Here is a 20,135-nt window from a genome sequence, read left to right as displayed (position 1 = left end):
CTCTGACCCTGCCTGGAGGCTTATCTTCTGCTAATGTGGCAGGTGACCAGATGAAAGCCACATCAAGATGTGTGGCCAGGGATTCCACAGAAGATGCCCACCATACTCACATACCACCACGCCCTGGGGTCACAGGCCCTAATGGGGAAAGGGACCACAAACCACAGGCACCCCCTCTCAGTCTGGGGGTGGTGTGCTTCACAAGGGCTGTTGAACTGGGGCAATCCCAGCTGTTGAACTGGGGCAAAAGGCCCTCTCCCTGATTTGCCAGGGAACTGACCACCCATGTTCCATCTCCTCCCCTCACCTCCAAGCTTGCCCCTTTCGGATTTATCCCAGGGATGCAAGGGTTCTTCAATATGCGCAAATCAATCAGTGTGATCCACCATATCAACAAATTGAACAATAAAAACCACATGATCATTTCAATAGATGTAGAAAAAGCTTTTGAGAAAATTCAACACCCATTTATGATAAAAACTCTCCAGAAAGTGGGCATAGAGGGAACCTGCCTCAACATCATAAAGGCCACATATGACAAACCTACAGCTAACATCAGACTCAAGGGTGAAAAGCTGAAAGCATTTCCTCTAAGGTCAGGAACAAGGCAAGGAGCTCCACTCTTGCCACTTTTATTCAACATTGTTTTGGAAGTCCTAGCCAATCAGGGAAGAAAAAGAAATAAAAGGAATCCAAATTCGAAAAGAAGTTAAAACTGTCACTGTTTGCAGATGACATGATACTATACATAGAAAATCCTAAAGACGCTACCAGAAAACTACTAGAGCTCATCATTGAATTCGGTAAAGCTGCAGGTTACAAAATCAATACACAGAAATCCGTTGAATTTCAGAACTACTTTTTAAAAGTGTTTCTCAAAAAAGGTGTTTAAAAGGGCACAAGCCATCCAAATTTAAATGAGAGCTGACACATGAAGGTCAGCAGTTTGTGGGGGTGGGGAGAAGTGGAGTTCTGGAAGGTGGCCTCCCCGTCTAATTGCAAAGGGTAAAAATAAGGTGCTGTGGGCCCCATTTAAATGGATAATGAAATGGACACAGCCTCACGAGCATGGCACTGCCCCATGTCTGGTCTGGACTCCCACCCTCTTGCCCAGGCTTATGTTGAATCAGCCAGTCTGAGCCTTACCCAGCAAGTAGCCCTGGCTCCTGGCAATGTACTCATGTGGATGGCCTCTGTCCCTTTTACCTAATTTTGAAAGCAACCTCATCATGAGAGGGAGAACAGCATAATGATTAAACACGTGGACTCTGGGGCCAGATTACCTGGGTTCAAATCCCAGTTACCTCACTTCTCTGTTCCTCAGTCTTCTTATCTATAAGATGGGATGAGCTATAGCATCTGACTCTCAGGGTTGTCCTGACAGTTGAAACAGTGGACACCAGGAAAGTGCCTGGATCAGGGCCTGGTGCCTAGTAACCACCATCTAAATGTCTGTTAAACACCTGGGCAACCAATGATTTCACTGTCCAGCCTCTGTTACATCACTTCCAAAAATGATGAAGTTTTTTCCCTTTGAACCCAGCAAGTCATCGTCCAGAAATGTAAGAAAACAATCCGACACAGTTTATGTTTGAGGACATTACTTATAACAGTCACAAACTGTCAACTATTTATACCACTCGTGAGTGAGGAAAAGTTTAAAAAATCCTGAGTGATACATCATATAACAGAACATAGAATAAAAATGTTCACACAGAAATAACTGTATGAAAAAAGTGGCTACATGCTTAACTACATTAAGTTAAAAGGAAAGAAAAAAAGGAAACAGGACCCAGAAGCATAACCCCAGTTTTGTTTCAGTCTTACACACATGCTGGCACATTTGCAAACAACTGCATGTATTTAGAAAAAAATGTCTAGAGAGAAATACACTAAAATGAGAATAGTGATTTTTCTTGGACAGCAGGTTGTTTTAATTTTATTCTTTTTACTTTTCTGGATTTTCCACATTTTCTATAAAGAAAATGTATTGCTATTAAAATTATAAAACAATGACATTTAAAAAATGCATTGGGAAGACTGGGCAAGTGGGGTGTGACCTAGAAAGGGCCCTGCTGTCTGCCTGTTTTTATTTTCAAGAAAAAAACAGAAATTCGGTTCTTTTTTTTTTTTTAAGTGAAATCTCCAGATGTTTAAATGTTGGCACTAATTGGAAAAAAAAAATTAAACACTGTGACCAAACACAGACTTTAGGCCACATGATCTGCAACTTCTGATTTAAACTTAAAATTTGCCCACAAAGTGCTCTATGTAATTTTGCCTTTGCTACTGTGACTGTCAAAAAACAGAGGCACGTTTATTTATAATTATAGTGATGTTTTACTGGAGAGAAACAGAATGGAAACTTTTAAGTCCCAGGAGCCTCAAAATTAAATTATTTAATGTAACTAAAATGTCCTAAACATGTGAAAGTACCTAGAAACAAACCAACAAAAAAAGCAAAGGCCCTCTTCCAAGATCAAATCTGTAATTGGAAAAGAAAACAAAATTAGCTTCTGTTTGAGTTTTCAGTGACCCCCTCAGCTTTTACAAATAGGGACATTCACATTCAACACATCACATCCCAAACCAACCTCTAACCTGATAAAATATCTACAAAATGCTTTCCGAATAGAAAACACAGTGAAACAGGTTGGTCTGTGATGTGAAACTGTCAAAGGCTTTAACAAATACTTCTAATATTTAGAGGTGCTCTGTCAACCCACAAATGTACTTCCCCAGTCAAGGCTAAGGAATGCTAGTCAACAGATCAGCTGTAACTTCCCCTTACTGAAATCTTCTTGTGTGGCTCTAGGATACCATGTTTACTCAATGCCGAGCAGGACCAGCTTCACGGGCATGTGACCTGCGCAGTGGCACAAAGCTGTACTCCTAGGAGGGCACCTGGTTTGAAGCTCTGCTTTACCACCCTGAAATTCCCAATAGTTTTTGCACAAGGGGCCCTATGTTTTCATTTTGCACCAGGCCCCGCAAATTATGTAGCCGGTCCTCATGGACTGGTCCTTTTATTACAGATGATCATGTTTGTAATTTATAATCACTTAAGAAATAGATAAATGCGATCCAGAGATAGTACTCAAATCCCAGTTCAGAATTTATTTTTGTTAAGCAAGTATTGTTACAATGGACAGTTCATGATGAAAACGAAGTCATCTGGAAACTACTCCTCTAACAAATTAACCATCTGTAATTTTTCTACATTGCCTGCCTGCTCTTGACCACAGACTCATTCCATGTCGCATACAGTTGCACCTGCTGTCATGTGACACATAACTACCCTTTTTACTGGTCACCTAAGGGTTCATCCATAAGTTAAAACTTGACACAGTTTGCCACCTTCCGGCTAATGGACATGAATAGACACTTCAATGTATCAGTATATCTTCATGAATATAAGTTTGTTTTTTTTCCTGATGGGGGGGTCGTATTGTCTGCCTAGGATAAAAGTAACATGGACATCCCTACGATTGTAAGTGAAGAGTAGAATTATTTTCTAAGGGGGCTGTGCTCATAACTGATCCTGATCCAGCACTGTATCCACCAGCTACATTCTCAAAAGCACTGAGCATTCCTTTTTTTTTTTTTTTTTGCGGTACGCGGGCCTCTCACCGTTGTGGCCTCTCCCGTTGCGGAGCACAGGCTCCGGACGCGCAGGCTCAGCGGCCACAGCTCACGGGCCCAGCCGCTCCGCGGCATGTGGGATCTTCCCGGACCGGGGCATGAACCTGTGTCCCCTGCATCGGCAGGCGGACTCTCAAGCACTGCGCCACCAGGGAAGCCCCTAGCATTCCTATTTTATAAAATTTTGCTTATTTAGTAATCTAAAAGTGACTTAGCCGATAATTTTTTGTGTGTGTGTGCACCGTGTGGCATGCAGGATCTTTGTTCCCCGACCAGGGATTGAACTCACGCCCTGTGTATTGGAAGAGTGGAGTCCTAACCACTGGACCGCAAGGGAATTCCCACAACACAATAATTTTAACTTAGTCTCCACTTAATTCATTTAACAAGGTAAACAAGGACTTGGATTTTGCCTTTCTTCTTCCCCTGTGTGTCTATACTGCAAATCAAGTGATGGCAAACTGTAAAAAAGCTTGAAAAGTAGGTGAGAGACAGAATGAGGGGCTGGAAAAAAATGCAAAATGGAACACCAGCTTAGAAACTGAGAATTAATAGTTCATTAGATGAATAACTTCCTTATTAGACTAAATTTGGCCCACAAGCCTAAATAAACCAGATTTTGACACTTGAAAGAGATGAAGACCAAAAGATGCCTCTTGCCCTTTCAAGACAGGAAGGCTTTTTATGCATCTTCTCTTGAAACTGAGGAATCCGCTTTCACCAAACTAAGCACTCATGTGGTTAGACCGCTGAGTTCTCTGATGGCCAGGGTCCTTTCAGCCTTCAGATGCATGGGGTGTTGTGAAATCTCTGTCCTTGGAGATGTAAAAAGTACAAGAGAACTATCTGCTTCCCATGGATTTGCTTACAATCCTGCCAAGAGGCAAGAACAGGCAGCTGGCCTCAGGTTCCGTAACAAGCTCCCAACCCCAGCTCCCAGTAAGAATGCCAACAGAAATGTCGCTTACTATTTATACTGCACCTGGTAGACCACCGGCCTTGTGTCATTGTTCAGGGACACGGGCTCCCAGCTCAGAGCCTGCTGGGCGTTGTACAGGTGAACCTTCAGGTTTCGAGGAGCAGGCAGCTGGAAGGGGGTGTCTTGACAGGGACAGAGAATAAGAGAAGGGGGGAGAGGAGGGAGAGAAAGGGAGGGTCAAGAGGAGAAAAATCGATTACAAAAATATTCCAATGCACTCTACCAGACCATTCCTATGCCTTGGTTTTTTTTTTTAACTAATTGCTATTAGAGTATAGTTGCTTTACAATGCTGTGTTAGTTTCTACTGAACAGCAAAATGAATCAGCCATACATATACATATATCCCCTCTTTTGGATTCCTTCCCATTACGCCTCGGTTTTTGGTATTACCCGTTCTCCCCTACTCCTTTAGCCTTTGACTAAAGACGGCACCACTGACACAGACCGTGGGAAAAAGGGGGGCTTGGGGATGCCTTTCCACTTGCAGGTTCCAGTCCTTATGAATGGGTCCTGGGTATGGGGTCTGGCTGAACCAGAATGCCTGTTTTACGTTTAGTAAGTGTGGGTAACTTAACAGCCCGGGCTTCTGTTTCTTCGTCAGGAGTAAGGAATAAGTAACAGTAGACTGCAGAAGGCTGTGGAGAAAATTAACTTGATGACCACTTGACATGCATTAGACCCAGACTTATACCAAAGGAGTGTTTGGTAAACGTCCACAAACATGGGTGCGCGCACACACACACAGAAACATACCCCAAACCAGGCGTGCAAAGCCCACAGACACCTGGGAGGGTGAGGACTTGTCTTCTGGGCTTCATCAGAGTCACTGTGTTTCTCAAAGACCCCCCCAGCATCACAAGCACTGAAGTTAAAATGCAGATTCCCAGGCTCCGCCCCAGACCAGGAATTCTGCATTTTCAACAAGCTCCCCAGCTGATTCTCATGCACACTGAAGTCTGAGAACTACAAACGATAGAATAACACATTCCCCAGGGAACTGCCACCAAGATCTGAATCCCCCTTTTCGGGGTGACCTGGGAGACACAACTCCAAGCAGGTGCTTTACAGGATTGGGCTAGAGGCTGCCCTCACGGGAGCCTTTGCTCTAGTAAGAAAACAGACCGTAATGATAGACTTTCTCTGAGATTTAAAGATTAATGGGGACTGCCCTGGTGGCGCAGTGGTAAAGTATCTGCCTGCCAACGCAGGGGACATGGGTTTGATCCCTGGTCCGGGAGGATCCCGTATGCCACAGAGCAACTAAGCCTGTACGCCACAACTACTGAAGCCCGTGAGCTGTAGGGCCTGTGTGCTGCAACTACTGAAGCCTGCATGCCTAGAGCCCGTGCTCCGCAACAAGAGAAGCCGCCGCAATGAGAAGCCTGTGCAACAAAGAGTAGCCCCCGCTCGCTGCAACTAGAGAAAGCCCGCGCACAGCAACAAAGACCCGACGCAGCAGACAAAAAAAAAAAAAAAAAAAAAAAAAAAAAAAAACATTAATGAGAAACACCCAGAGGCGGAAAGTAAAGTTTGAAAAACATGCCGTTCCAGAATTCAAAGCAGGAAACTCAAACCACACAATTTCAGTAAATGCATCCAATCTTAAAGAAGGATGCCCAGATCAGCTGATAGCCTGGCCCGCTGCTTTCTTCTGAAAGGTACATTACCTAGAGTCTGTGGCCACTTGTTTACTTACAGAATGTCCACTGTCTTCACAGCTATGACCTTGGGCTGACCTCCATTCTAGATCTTAATTCAAGCAGCTCACCAGCACTGCTGCCAACTCATACCAGGCCTCATGGAAGCTGGGCCAAAGGCGCAGCATGGCGGGAGGCTGGTCTCCTGATCAGGCCCATCCCACTCACTGTGGCTGCTATAGCCCAGTGGATGCCAAAGCTGAGCTGAGAAATGAAGTTCTCCTTCCAGGGAGGGATGTGCAGGGTCTCAGGGGTGAGAGCTTGGTTGGGGCTGGGCACTCATCAGAGCATCCCGGAGACCTTCTACTGTCTATATTAGTTTCCTAGTTTTAAAAAATTAATTAATTAATTTTTGGCTGTATTGGACTTTCATTGCATGCGGGCTTTCTCTAGTTGTGGCGAGCTGGGGCTATTCTTTGTTGTGGTGCGTGGGCTTCTCATTGCGGTGGCTTCTCTTGTTGCAGAGCACGGGCTCTACGTGTGCGGGCTTCAGTAGTTGTGGCTCACGGGGTCTAGAGTGCAGGCTTGGTAGTTGTGGCGCAAGGGCTTAGTTGCTCCGTGGCATGTGGGATCTTCCTGGTCCAGGGCTCGAACCCGTGTCCCCTGCACTGGCAGGTGGATTCTTAACCACTGCACCACCAGGGAAGTCCCCAGTTTCCTATTGATGTTGAAAGAAATGACCCCAATGTAGTGTCTTAAAACAACCCAGATTTATGCTCTTTCAGCTCTGGAGGTCAGAAGTTTGCAGTAGGTCTCACTGGGCCCATGTCAAGGTGTCAGCAGGGCTCTGTTCCTTCTGGAAGCTTGCCTTTTTCCTTGCCTAGAAGCTGCTCACATTCTTTGGCTCATGGCCTCTGCCTCCGGCAATGCTGGGCTGAGTCCTTCTTGTGCTGCCGTCTCTTTGGTTCTGACTCTCTTGCCTCCCTCTCCCATCTTCCAAGGACCCTTGTGATTGCACTGGGCCCACAGAGCCCGACAATCCAGGATAATCTCCCCAGCTCAGGACCCCTAATTTAATCACGTCTGCCAAATCCCTTTTGCCATGTAAGATAACGTGGTCACAGGTTCCGGGGATGAGGATGTGGACACCTTTGGGGACCCTTGTTCGGCCTGCCCCAGGGCTCCTCCCCATCTCCCCATCTCTGGGGAGGGGCCAGAGGCGTTCCCCCTCCCTCCGCCCTTCTCCTGGCACCCTCTCCCCCGTCTAAACATTCAGCTGAGAAAGGGAGCGACAGGGGACCAGCGAAGTCTTCCACCCCAACTGGCACGTGGACCAGAAGAAAGCCTTCTGGAAAAGCTGGGGTCTCCAGATGAGTCTTCCGCTTTCTTCAACTTTCATTTTACTGAGGTGTGGAGAGAGGACCTGCAGTTTTGCTCTCGTATTTGAGTTTCTTGGACTCCCCTGTCTCACCACATTCAGAGAAGAAAATGAGTCTTACGGCTGTAGATTTCACAGTGAAGTACCAGAGGCCGCCCACTCATTAACACCAACAGCTTCAGCCCCGGCCCTGCACGCCTCTCAGGAGGCCCGTCCCTCAACGGCCTCCCCTGGCCTCCTCCTTGTTCCTGGGAAGCGCCGGGAACCCTCCCACCTCGCCTTGTCCTTGCTGCTGCCCTTCTCTGGAGCCTTCTCTCCCCCTGTGCCAGGCTGTCTCCCCTGCTCCCTTCAGGTCTCTGCTCAGATGCCACCTTATCAGAGCAGCTTCCTGCCTACGAAGCCCAGGGCAGGGGACTCCCGATCCCTGCTTTCCTTTTCTCCTAGCTTTCCCACCACCTGCGTCCTTTGTTTACACCCCGGTGGTGAGAGGCATGGATTCCAGAACTTGACTGCCTGGGTTCAAAGCCACGCGCTCTTTGCGGGACCTTGAGCAAGCTGTTTCCCTCTCTGTGCCCGGTTGCCTCCCCTGCGAAATGGAAAGAAAACAGTGCAGACTTCAAAGGGTTATTATGAGGAACGAGTGGGTTAATTTCACATGCGGTGCTGAGAACAGTGCGAGCACCACGTGATCGTTTCCTCTCCTCCTTTCTAGCAGCTCCCTGACAGTCTCCCGCAACGCAACGCTAGAGCAGTGAGCTCCAGGAGGGCTGGGTGTTGCCACACTTGGGGGCTGTTTCATCCCCAGTGCCTGGAGGACCAGGCACGCAGGATCTGGGGAGCGAGTGGCTTGTAGCCCAGCGGCCTGAGTTGCTTCAGGGATTATGTAGCCAGTTTCTGTGTCCTCAGTGTTGCATTTGTCCACCCGAAACCCACGCTAATCTCAGTCTTTCTCTTCCTTGCTTTATGTGTAAGTCCTGCCTTTTCTCTGGTCTCAGTGGCTGAGGCAGGGAGTGGGTACAACTCTGGACCATGGACTTATCTGGATGGCTCTAAAGGGTCAATATATTTAGGGCCATAGCACCTTCTGTCAACAGTGTTGACAAAGGCTCTGTGGGAAGGGAAGAGAATTTCTGGACAAAGGGCTTTGGCTGGAATCCTGATCCTGCCACCTAGAGACATGGGATCCTACCACGACCCCACCTGAGCCTCAGTTTTCCCATGAATAATGAAATGATACCATCTCTCCCAGAGATGGAGTGAGGGGCAAATGCAGGACCACGAATGAAAGGCAAACCAGACACTGCTGCCTAAGTGTGATTTTTAAAATGTGCCCATTTCAGGGTGATCTGATGGATGGCTGCTTCTGCAGGTGGCGAGCCGCAACCCGATACCCAGACCCTGCCTTCAGTGATCACCAACAGGGGGCCCAGCCCCATGCAGATCACTGTATTCAATGGTCTGACCCTGCTGTAGGCAGAACAGTGGCCCCTCCCAAAGATGTCTGTGTCCTAATGTATTCACAGGACACAGATATCTTTGGGAGGGGATGAAACTTAGGGTTCTGAGGAGGACACGGGGCGTGCACAGCCGTGTTGCTGACAGGGTCTTGGTGCTTGGCCATGTGTCAGGCCTGAGCCTCTGAGGTGGGAGAGCCAAGCTCAGGACACTGGTTCACCAGAGACCTCCCAGCTCCACGTAATATCAAACAGCGAAAGCAATCCCAGAGATCTCCATCTCAACGCTAAGACCCAGCTCCACTCAACGACCAGCAAGCTACAGTGCTGGACACCCCATGCCAAACAACTAGCAAGACAGGCACACAACCCCACCCATTAGCAGACAGGCTGCCTAAAATCATAATAGGATCACAGGCACCCCAAAACACACCACCAGACGTGGTCCTGCCCACCAGAAAGACAAGATCCAGCCACATCCAACAAAACATAGGTACCACTCGCCTCCACCAGGAAGCCTACACAACCCACTGAACCAACCTTAGCCACTGGGGACAGACACCAAAAACAACAGGAACTACGAACCTGCAGCCTGCGAAAAGGAGACCCCAAACACAGTAAGTTAGGCAAAATGACAAGACAGAGAAATACACAGCAGATGAAGAAGCAAGGGAAAAACCCACCAGACCTAACAAATGAAGAGGAAATAGGCTGTCTACCTGAAAAAGAATTCACAGTAATGATATTAAAGATGATCCAAAATCTTGGAAATAGAATGGAGAAAATACAAAAACCATTTAACAAGGACCTAGAAGAACTAAAGAGCAAACAAACAATGATGAACAACACAATCAATGAAATTAAAAATTCTCTAGAAGGAATTAATAGCAGAATAACTGAGGCAGAAGAACGGATAAGTGACCTGGAAGATAAAATACTGGAAATGACTACCACAGGGCAGAAAAAAGAATGAAAAGAGTTGAGGACAATCTCAGAGACCACTGGGACAACATTAAACGCACCAACATTCGAATTACAGGGGTCCCAGAAGAAGAAGAGAAAAAAAAGGGACTGAGAAAATATTTGAAGAGATTATAGTTGAAAACTTCCCTAAGATGGGTAAGGAAATAGTCAATAAAGTCCAGGAAATGCAGAGTCCCATACAGGATAAATCCAAGGAGAAACACACCAAGACACATATTAATACAATTATCAAAAATTAAATTCAAAGAAAAAAGATTAAAAGCAGCAAGGGAAAAGCAACAATTAACATACAAGGGAATCCCCATAAGGTTAATAGCTGATCTTTCAGCAGAAACTCTGCAAGCCAGAAGGGAGTGACAGGACATATTTAAAATGATGAAAGGGAAAAACCTACAACCAAGATTACTCTACACAGCAAGGATCTCATTCAGATTCAATAGAGAAATTAAAATCTTTACAGACAAGCAAAAGCGAAGAGAATTCAGCACCACCAAACCAGCTCTACAACAAATGCTAAAGAAACTTCTCTAGGCAGGAAACACAAGAGAAGGAAAACACTTACAATAACAAGCCCAAAAGAATTAAGAAAATGGTAATAGGAACATTCATATCAATAACTACCTTAAATGTAAATGGATTAAATGCTCCCACCAAAAGACATAGACTGGCTGATGGATACAGAAACAAGACCCATACAGATGCTGTCTACAAGAGACCCACTTCAGACCTAGGGACACATACAGACTGAAAGTGAGGGGATGGAAAAAGATATTCCATGCAAATGGAAATCAAAAGAAAGCTGGAGTAGCAATACTCATACCAGACAAAATAGACTTTAAAATAAAGACTAATACAAGAGACAAAGAAGGACACTACATAATGATCAAGGGATCAATCCAAGAGGAAAATATAACAATTGTAAATATTTATGCACCCAACATAGGAGCACCATAATACATAAGGCAAATGCTAACAGCCATAAAAGGGGAAATTGACAGTAACACAATCATAGTAGGGGACTTTAACACCCCACTTTTACCAATGGACAGATCATCCAAAATGAAAATAAATAAGGAAACACGAGCTTTAAATGATACATTAAACAACATGGACTTAATTGATATTCATAGGACATTCTATCCAAAAACAGCAGATTACACTTTCTTCTCAAGTGCTCATGGAACATTCTCCAGGATAGATCATATCTTGGGTCACAAATCAAGCCTTGGAAAATTTAAGAAAACTGAAATTGTATCAAGTATCTTTTCTGACCACAACACTATGAGACTAGATATCAATTACAGGAAAAGTCTGTAAAAAAACCAAACACATGGAGACTAAACAGTACACTACTAAATAAACAAGAGATCACTGAAGAAATCAAAGAGGAAATCAAAAAATACCTAGAAACAAATGACAATGAAAACATGATGACCCAAAACCTATGAGATGCAGCAAAAGCAGTTCTAAGAGGGAAGTGTATAGCAATACAATCCTACCTCAAGAAACAAGAAACATCTCAAATAAACAATGTAAACTTACACCTAAAGCAATTAGAGAAAGAACAAAAAAACCCCCAAAGTTAGCAGAAGGAAAGAAATCATAAAGATCAGATCAGAAAAAAGTGAAAATGAAATGAAGGAAATGATAGCAAAGATCAATAAAACTAAAAGCTGGTTCTTTGAGAAGATAAACGAAATTGATAAACCATTAGCCAGACTCATCAAGAAAAAAAGGAAGAAGACTCAAATCAATAGAATTAGAAATGAAAAAGGGGAAGTAACAACTGACACTGCAAAAATACAAAGGATCATGAGAGCTTACTGCAAACAACTATATGCCAATAAAATGGACAACCTGGAAGAAATGGACAACCTGAACCAGGAAGAAATAGAAAATATAAACAGACCAATCACAAGCACTGAAATTGAAACTGTGATTAAAAAGCTTCCAACAAACAAAAGCCCAGGACCAGATGGCTTCACAAGCAAATTCTATCAAACATTTAGAGAAGAGCTAACACCTATCCTTCTCAAACTCTTCCAAAATACAGCAGAGGGAGGAAATACTCCCAAACTTATTCTACAAGGTCACCATCACCCTGATATCCAAACCAGACAAAGATGCCACAAAAAAAGAAAACTACAGGCCAATATCACTGATGAACATAGATGCAAAAGTCCTCAACAAAATACTAGCAAACAGTATCCAACAGCACATATAAAGGATCATACACCATGATCAAGTGGGGTTTATCCCAGGAATGCAAGGATTTTTCAATATATGCAAATCAATCAATGTGATAAACCATATTAACAAATTGAAGGAGAAAAACCATATGATCATGTCAATAGATGCAGAAAAAGCTTCTGACAAAATTTAACACCCATTTATGATAAAAACCCTCCAGAAAGTAGGCATAGAGGGAACTTACCTCAACATAATAAAGGCCATATATGACAAACCCACAGTCAACATTGCTCTCAATGGTGAAAAACTGAAACCATTTCCACTAAGATCAGGAACAAGACAAGGCTGCCCACTCTCACCACTATTATTCAACATATTTGAAGTAAAACTGTCACTGTTTGCAGATGACATGATACTATACATAGAGAATCCTAAAGATGATACCAGAAAACTACTAGAGCTAATTAATGAATCTGGTAAAGTAGAAGGATACAAAATTAATGCACAGAAATCTCTTGCATTCCTATACACTAATGATGAAAAATCTGAAAGAGAAATTAAGGAAACACTCCCATTTACCACTGCAACAAAAAGAATAAAATACCTAGGAATAAACCTACCTAAGGAGACAAAAGACCTGTATGCAGAAAACTATAAGACACTGGTGAAAGAAATTAAAGGTGATACAAACAGATGAAGAGATATACCATGTTCTTGGATTGGAAGAATCAACATTGTGAAGATGACTATACTACCCAAAGCAATCTACAAATTCAATGCAATCTCTATTAAACTACCAATGGCATTTTTCACAGAACTAGAACAAAAACTTTCACAATTTGTATGGAAACACAAAAGACCCCGAGTAGACAAAGCAATCCTGAGAAAGAAAAACGGACCTGGAGGAATCAGGCTCCCTGACTTCAAACTATACTACAAAGCTACAGTAATCAAGACAATAAGGTACTGGCACAAAAACAGAAATATAGATCAATGGAACAGGAGAGAAAGCCCAGAGATAAAGCCACGCACATATGGTCACCTTATCTTTGATAAAGGAGGCAAGAATATACAATGGAGAAAAGACAGTCTCTTCAATAAGTGGGTCTGGGATAACTGGACAGCTTCATGTAAAAGAATGAAATTAGAACACTCCCTAATGCCATTCACAAGAATAAACTCCAAATGGATTAAAGACCTAAATGTAAGGCCAGACACTATAAAACTCTTAGAGGAAAACATAGGCAGAACACTCTATTACATAAATCACAGCAAGATCCTTTTTGACCTGCCTCCTAGAGAAATGGAAATAAAAACAAAAATAAACAAATGGGACCTAATGAAACTTAAAAGCTTTTGCACAGCAAAGGAAACCATAAACAAGACAAAAAGACAACCCTCAGAATGGGAGAAAATATTTTCAAATGAAGCAACTGACAAAGGATTAACCTCCAAAATATACAAGCAGCTCATGCAGCTCAATATCAAACAACCGGGCCTTCCCTGGTGGCACAGTGCTTAAGAATCTGCCTGCCAATGCAGGGGACATGGGTTTGAGCCCTGGTCTGGGAAGATCCCACATGCCGCAGAGCAACTAAGCCCGTGTGCCACAATTACCGAGCCTGCTCTATAGAGCCTGCGTGCCACAACTACTGAAGCCCGTCTGCCTAGAGCCTGTGCTCTGCAACAAGAGAAGCCACCGCGATGAGAAGCCTGCACACTGCAACAAAGAGTAGCCCCTGCTCACCGCAACTAGAGAAAGCCCACATGAAGCAACGAAGACCCAGCACAGCTAAAAAATAAGTAAAATAAATAAATTTAGTTTTAAAAAAACCCCAAACAAACAACCCAGTCCAAAAATGGGCAGAAGACCTAAACAGACATTTCTCCAAAGAAGATATACAGACTGCCAACAAACACATGAAAGGATGCTCAACATCACTACTCATTAGAGAAATGCAAATCAAAACTACAATGAGGTATCATCTCACACCGGTCAGAATGGCCATCATCAAAAAATCTACAAACAATAAATGCTGGAGAGCGTGTGGAGAAAAGGGAACCCTCTTGCACTGCTGGTGGGAATGTAAACTGATACAGCCACTATGGAGAACAGCATGGAGGTTCCTCAGAAAAACTAAAAATAGAACTACCATATGACCCAGCAATCCCACTACTGGGCATATGCCCTGAGAAAACCATAATTCAAAAACAGTCATGTACCACAATGTTCATTGCAGCTCTATTTACAATAGCCAGGACATGGGAGCAACCTAAGTGTCCATCGACAGATGAATGGATAAAGAAGATGTGGCACATATATACAATGCAATATTACTCATCCATAAAAAGAAACGAAACTGAGTTATTTGTAGTGAGGTGGACGGACCTAGAGACTGTCACACAGAGTGAAGGAAGTCAGAAAGAGAAAAACAAATACTGTATGCTAACATATATATACGGAATCTAAAAAAAAAAATGTTTCTGAAGAACCTATGGGCGGGACAGGAATAAAGACGCAGATGTAGAGAATGGACTTGAGGACATGGGTAGGGGGAAGGGTAAGCTGGGACGAAGTGAGAGAGTGGCATGGACATATATACACTACCAAATGTAAAAAAGATAGGTAGTGGCAAGCAGCCGCATAGCACAGGGAGATCAGCTGGGTGCTTTGTGACCACCTAGAGGGGTGGGATAGGGAGGGTGGGAGGGAGGGAGACGCAAGAGGGAGGAGATATGGGGATGTATGTATATGTATGGCTGATTCACTTTGTTATAAAGCAGAAACTAACGCACCATTGTAAAGCAATTATACTCCAATAAAGATGTTAAAAAAATTAAAAAAAAAGAAATTTAGGGTCCTAATCAGAAGACCTAAAAACAGATTATCCTGGAGTATTTGGGTGGACCCGATGTCACCACAAGGATGTTTGTCTAGAAGCTGGAAAAGGCAAGGAAGTGATTCTTCCCCTAGAACCCTCAGAAAGGAGCACATTGCTACAACACCTTGATTTTAGCCCAGTGAAAGCTGCATCTGACTGCTGACCTCCTGAACTGTAAGACACTAAATTTGGTTCTAGGCATCTTCACATAAGCTTCGTTGCCGTAGACATTTTTGCCACAGCATTTTCACCGCAAACATTTTTGCCAAATAACTAATTTGCCATAAGGCGATTTAGCTCTAAAAAGTAAAATAATGAAAAATAAAAGAGAGACAGTGCATAAGACATAATGAAACATGAAAAGTGATAACAAAACTTAGAAGACTTTATTGCAAAATACAAAACATTTGAATCCACTGAAAATGTGTGTAGATGCATGGCAATACTGCACAAACAACTGATTTTATTTTGTGGGCTTTACAAAGCCCCTGTCTTCAAAGTCTTTCGTTCATCATATTATATGTTGTTTTGTTTTGTTTTGTTTCTTGCTTATTGACTTGTTTCATGCTTTCTCTTTTTCACTAAGATTTCGTATTTCAGTAAGCGAGGTGTCAGTTTCTGAACACTGGGATGCATGTTTGTAACTGAGCTTTGTACTGCGTTGTGAGAGCCTCTACACTATTGTGTGGTCTTGGCATATTGTCACATGTCCCTTGAGAAACGTTTAGTTCTATGGGAAGCGTTGGTTCAACGCTGCACCTTTAAGGCCGTTGGTCTCTTTCTCTTCCAAGGTAGTGTGTTTCAAAATCAGAAACAAAATCATCATCATCGGTCAGCTCGATGAAGTCATCAGTAACTTCACTAACTGGAAGAAATGCTGACACATTTCAACCGCTTGAAACCAAACTATCAACCAGTTATTTTATCTTTCACAGCAAAATCGCCTGATGGCCAATTAGGCGGCGAACATGTTTGAGGTGCCAAGTTGGTAGTCATTCGTTCCAGCAACAACAGGAAACTAATACAGTCCCTGGAGGTGGACACCAGGCCTTTAATGACACCCCAGCTCCTACAGGATAAAAGCTCACAGTCCTAAGTAGCGTGTACAAAGCCCCACTCTACTTGCTTCTCCACAGTCTTTGGGGCAATGGTTCACTAACTGTTAATGGTAAGAAGAGATAACCTAGGGAGATGCCAAGTGTGTCCTCTGTACCTCACAACCACAGCTCCTTCTGTTCCACCTTCCTGCCCCAACCGGCCACCTCCGATCCACCCTGGATCCAGGTGTTTGAGATTTTATACATTTTTAAGAATAGTCTCTCCTGGGTCTTAACAGCATAGTTTGATAAACACACATCACACACAGATAATAAAATAAAGTACTGCTAACATCAAAATTAATCATTTAATCTTTTTTTTTTTTTTTGCGTTACGCGGGCCTCTCACTGCTGTGGCCTCTCCCGTTGCGGAGCACAGGCTCCGGACGCGCAGGCTCAGCGGCCATGGCTCACGGGCCCAGCCGCTCCGCGGCATGTGGTATCTTCCCGGACCGGGGCACGAACCCGCGTCCCCTGCATCGGCAGGCGGACTCTCAACCACTGCGCCACCAGGGAAGCCCTAATCATTTAATCTTGACAATCGAACACCCTTCAGAATCTTCCCATGGATGGGTCATTATGATGAACATCAATGATCTCACCTCCCTGCAGATGAGGAGAAGTCAAAAAGACATTCCCTGAATCCTCACCCATAACCAGGAAGCTGCTCTCTGTATACTGCAAATACTGGACATCAGCTTATTTACCTAGACCATTTGTCTCTTCCTATAAAGGATGGTTTGGTTTCCCAGGGAGTAAAATGGGGCTCTTATCCACTTCAAAATATGGGTGAGGAAATTAGGAGAGATCATGCATAGAAAGCACTTAACAGCTTGTCTGAGTTAAAAGAGTAGCCCAGGGGCTTCCCTAGTGGCGCAGTGGTTGGGAGTCCGCCTGCCGATGCAGGGGACGCGGGTTCCTGCCCCCGTCCGGGAAGATCCCACATGCCGCAGAGCGGCTGGGCCCGTGAGCCATGGCCGCTGGGCCTGCGCGTCCGGAGCCTGTGCTCCACAATGGGAGAGACCACGGCAGTGAGAGGCCCGCGTACGGTAAAAAAAAAAAAAAAAAAAAAAAAAAGAGTAGCCCAATAAATGGTGGACATTACTATCATTTATAGAGTTTGTCCCCAAACATTCCAGTTACATAGTAGTTTCCACCGTTGAGATTATGGACAAACAGGAGTTACTTAATACACATTTATCTGCAATGGTTTTTATGTGGTCGGGGATTTATGGTTTTTCTCAGTGGTCTCTAAGCTCTGAGAAGCTTTGGATGTTCAAGCCAGCAAGTCATGGTGAGAAAATTTTGTGGCCTAAGGACATTCCAATCTGCTAGACAATAAGCAGCAGCTATGACAATTACAAATAGAAGCCTTAGTTCTTCAACATCCGGGTAATTAAATTACTAAAGAGTGGGTTGACTTACTGCACTTTAATGCTTTGATTAGCTTCTATCTAAAGCACCACCTACTACAGATTGGGTCAGGTCCTGTATTTTACATATGTTATCCTTCTAACAACTCGAAGGGGTAGATATTGCAAGTGTCCCTTTAAAAATTTTGTTTGCAGTACTTGTATTTTTTCCCCCCTCTGACCATAAAAGCAATTATGTGACTACTGAAGGACACCTGTAAATTATGGAGAAGTCTGGAAATTTTTCTACTTACTACCCGTTATATAATCGTTAATCTTTTCACTTTGTGTTTTGACCAACAAAGAGTTTCTCTTAAAAATATCCCGGTTAGTTTTCAATTGTTTATTATGCAAAATTTCAAATAGTCACAAAAAACAGATTAGTATAATGTGGTGCTGCTTTGCAAAGGATCTGTGGTGAAGGACCAGTTTATTTCCAATGCATCACAGAGACCCAAACTTTTGCAGAATACAATCAAAGATAATCACTAGAAAGATGGACCTAGGACCACCTTGGGCAATTACTAACATTTTACGAGTGCCCAAATCTCATGTGAAGGAAGCAGGGAAGGGGCAGACATAGGTTGTTCAAGGCTTGAAGCTGGGGAGGAGCGGAGTCGAGATTCAAACCCATCTGTCCGACTCCCAGGGGAAACAGCCATTTAACCAGGCGCACACATCCCCATATGCAAGGCTCCCCTCAGCCAGGATCTATGGCATTTAAGGGCTTTAGCAAGGGATGCTGATAAAAGAAACAAACGCAAACAACACCTTGAGAATTCAAGTGGGAGGAAACTTCTAAATTCTTGAAACTTCTTAAGTGTTACCCAATCTATGATACCGGCATTTCTACAGGAAAGAACCCAGCAAAACACAAACACGTGGACATGCACAGAACGTTCTCACACATCCACCTTTGTCATTGTTTTCTCTTTCTCTCTTTTTTTGTAGTTCTTCTCTTTCGCTCATAAGTATGGTCAGTTTGTGTCAGAGGTAAACAGATGGCCGATCTCAGGTAAACGGCCGTCCAGATGGGAACGGAGCTGGGATTAACAGTCTGGTTCAGCTGACCGACCTCCTTACCCGCAACGCGACATTTCTGGGTCCTGCCCTGAGCGCAGCCCCGCCCCGCCCCGCCCCCTTCCCCCCCCATCTATCCGTTCCCCATCGGGGTTTCACACCGATATCAAACACACCCGGCCACAGTAAGACTGAGTTACAGTCACAACCTCCAAGACGGAGGTCCCTGCCGGTGGCTGGCCTCCACGGCACGCAGCTGCCAGGAAGGCAGGCTTGGACCTGCTTCCTGCTCAGGCCACTGGGGAGGACGTGCCAGACGGGGCTACGTTCAGGCGGCCCAGGAGAAGACTCTGTGGCCCGCAGAGGCGGCCTTTCCTCGAGCCCTGGATTCGGTTTTTCCTTTGTTCATTTTGAGACATTCGGAGTCGGGCCGCGCTGGTGTTTGGGCGGCGGCGCGGGGGTGGGAGAGAAGGAGCTAGAGTGTGTCCAGATTCAGGCAGGGGCAGCTTGAGCCCCTCCTTCCTGCCAGCGATGTCCAGGGCGCCGGGAGAGGCGAACGGCGTCCAGCGGCTCCTCCCGCTGCGCCAGCTCCACGCCCCGAGACTGCCCGGAATTCTCCCCTACCACTCCATACCCACTTCGGGCTCCCCGCGGACCCCGCCCAATCGGGACAGCCCTGTAGCCCCTCAACCGATCCAGGTTCCCTGCGGACCCCAGCCGCTAGGGACACCCCCGTTTACCCCCCAACCTATCGGGGTTCCCGTGGGCACCCCACCTACTCCGGGCTCCCCGCTGACACCCACCCGTGCGACAACGGTTCCGGCCGGCCTCTGGGTGGGTGGGGGGCCCAGGCCCCGCTTACCTGCCGGGGGCGTCGCTGCGCCGCAGCTACTGAGCAGTAACAGCAGCGGCAGCAGTAACAGAAGCGGCGGCCGCATGGCCCGGGGCTCTGGGCGCTGCGGCCTCAGCGGCGCTCTGGGCGCGGCCCGGCCCCGGCGCGGGGTCGCCAAGCCGCTCACGTCGCCGCCTAGGTGGCCATGGCGAGCGCAGGGCGCTGGGGCCTGCCTCTTCCAGAGGGCGGCTGGAGAGCCCGGCTCGGCCGCCGCGCCCAGGCCAGCCCCTCCCGGCGCCCGCGCCCGCGCCCCGCCCAGCGAGGCCGCCAAGTTCCTGCGCCCCGCCCGCCGCGGGGATTTTCCCGGCGCCCCCCATTCGCGCCGGCGCTCCCGGAACCGCGGCCCGGGGCCTCCCGGCCCCCCCACCCCACCCCACCCCACCCCGTCTACCCGCGGCCGAAGCGCCCAGCGCGGCCCGATCCCGGCCTCTGCGGCCCCCCGAGCCGGGGTCTCCCGAAGCGAGGCCTGGGCCTGGCACAGAGGACGGGGGCGGGGGGGGGGGCGGGGAGAGGGAACCCTGCCTGACGCCACCTTCGGGGGCCTTGCGACCCTCCTGGAAAGACCC

At 45.8% G+C, this 20,135-nt stretch overlaps 1 protein-coding gene across 1 annotated transcript in view; it reads right to left on the bottom strand.

Annotated features, from left to right (window-relative positions):
* IFNGR2 (interferon gamma receptor 2) overlaps window positions 1–19,615 on the bottom strand; it is a 34,301-nt gene extending 14,686 nt beyond the window's left edge. The window contains exons 1-2 of the mRNA XM_065876669.1: window positions 19,540–19,615; window positions 4,611–4,743 (exon numbers count right to left, since the gene is read on the bottom strand). Coding sequence (XP_065732741.1) covers window positions 4,611–4,743; window positions 19,540–19,615 — 209 coding nt within the window. The remainder of the gene's footprint in view (window positions 1–4,610; window positions 4,744–19,539) is intronic.
* Between the last annotated feature and the right edge of the window lie 520 nt (window positions 19,616–20,135).

The sequence above is a fragment of the Phocoena phocoena genome, chromosome 4 (genome assembly GCF_963924675.1).
Source record: "Phocoena phocoena chromosome 4, mPhoPho1.1, whole genome shotgun sequence".
NCBI classification, from domain to species: domain Eukaryota; kingdom Metazoa; phylum Chordata; class Mammalia; order Artiodactyla; family Phocoenidae; genus Phocoena; species Phocoena phocoena.
This window is presented reverse-complemented; position numbering and strand designations above follow the sequence as displayed.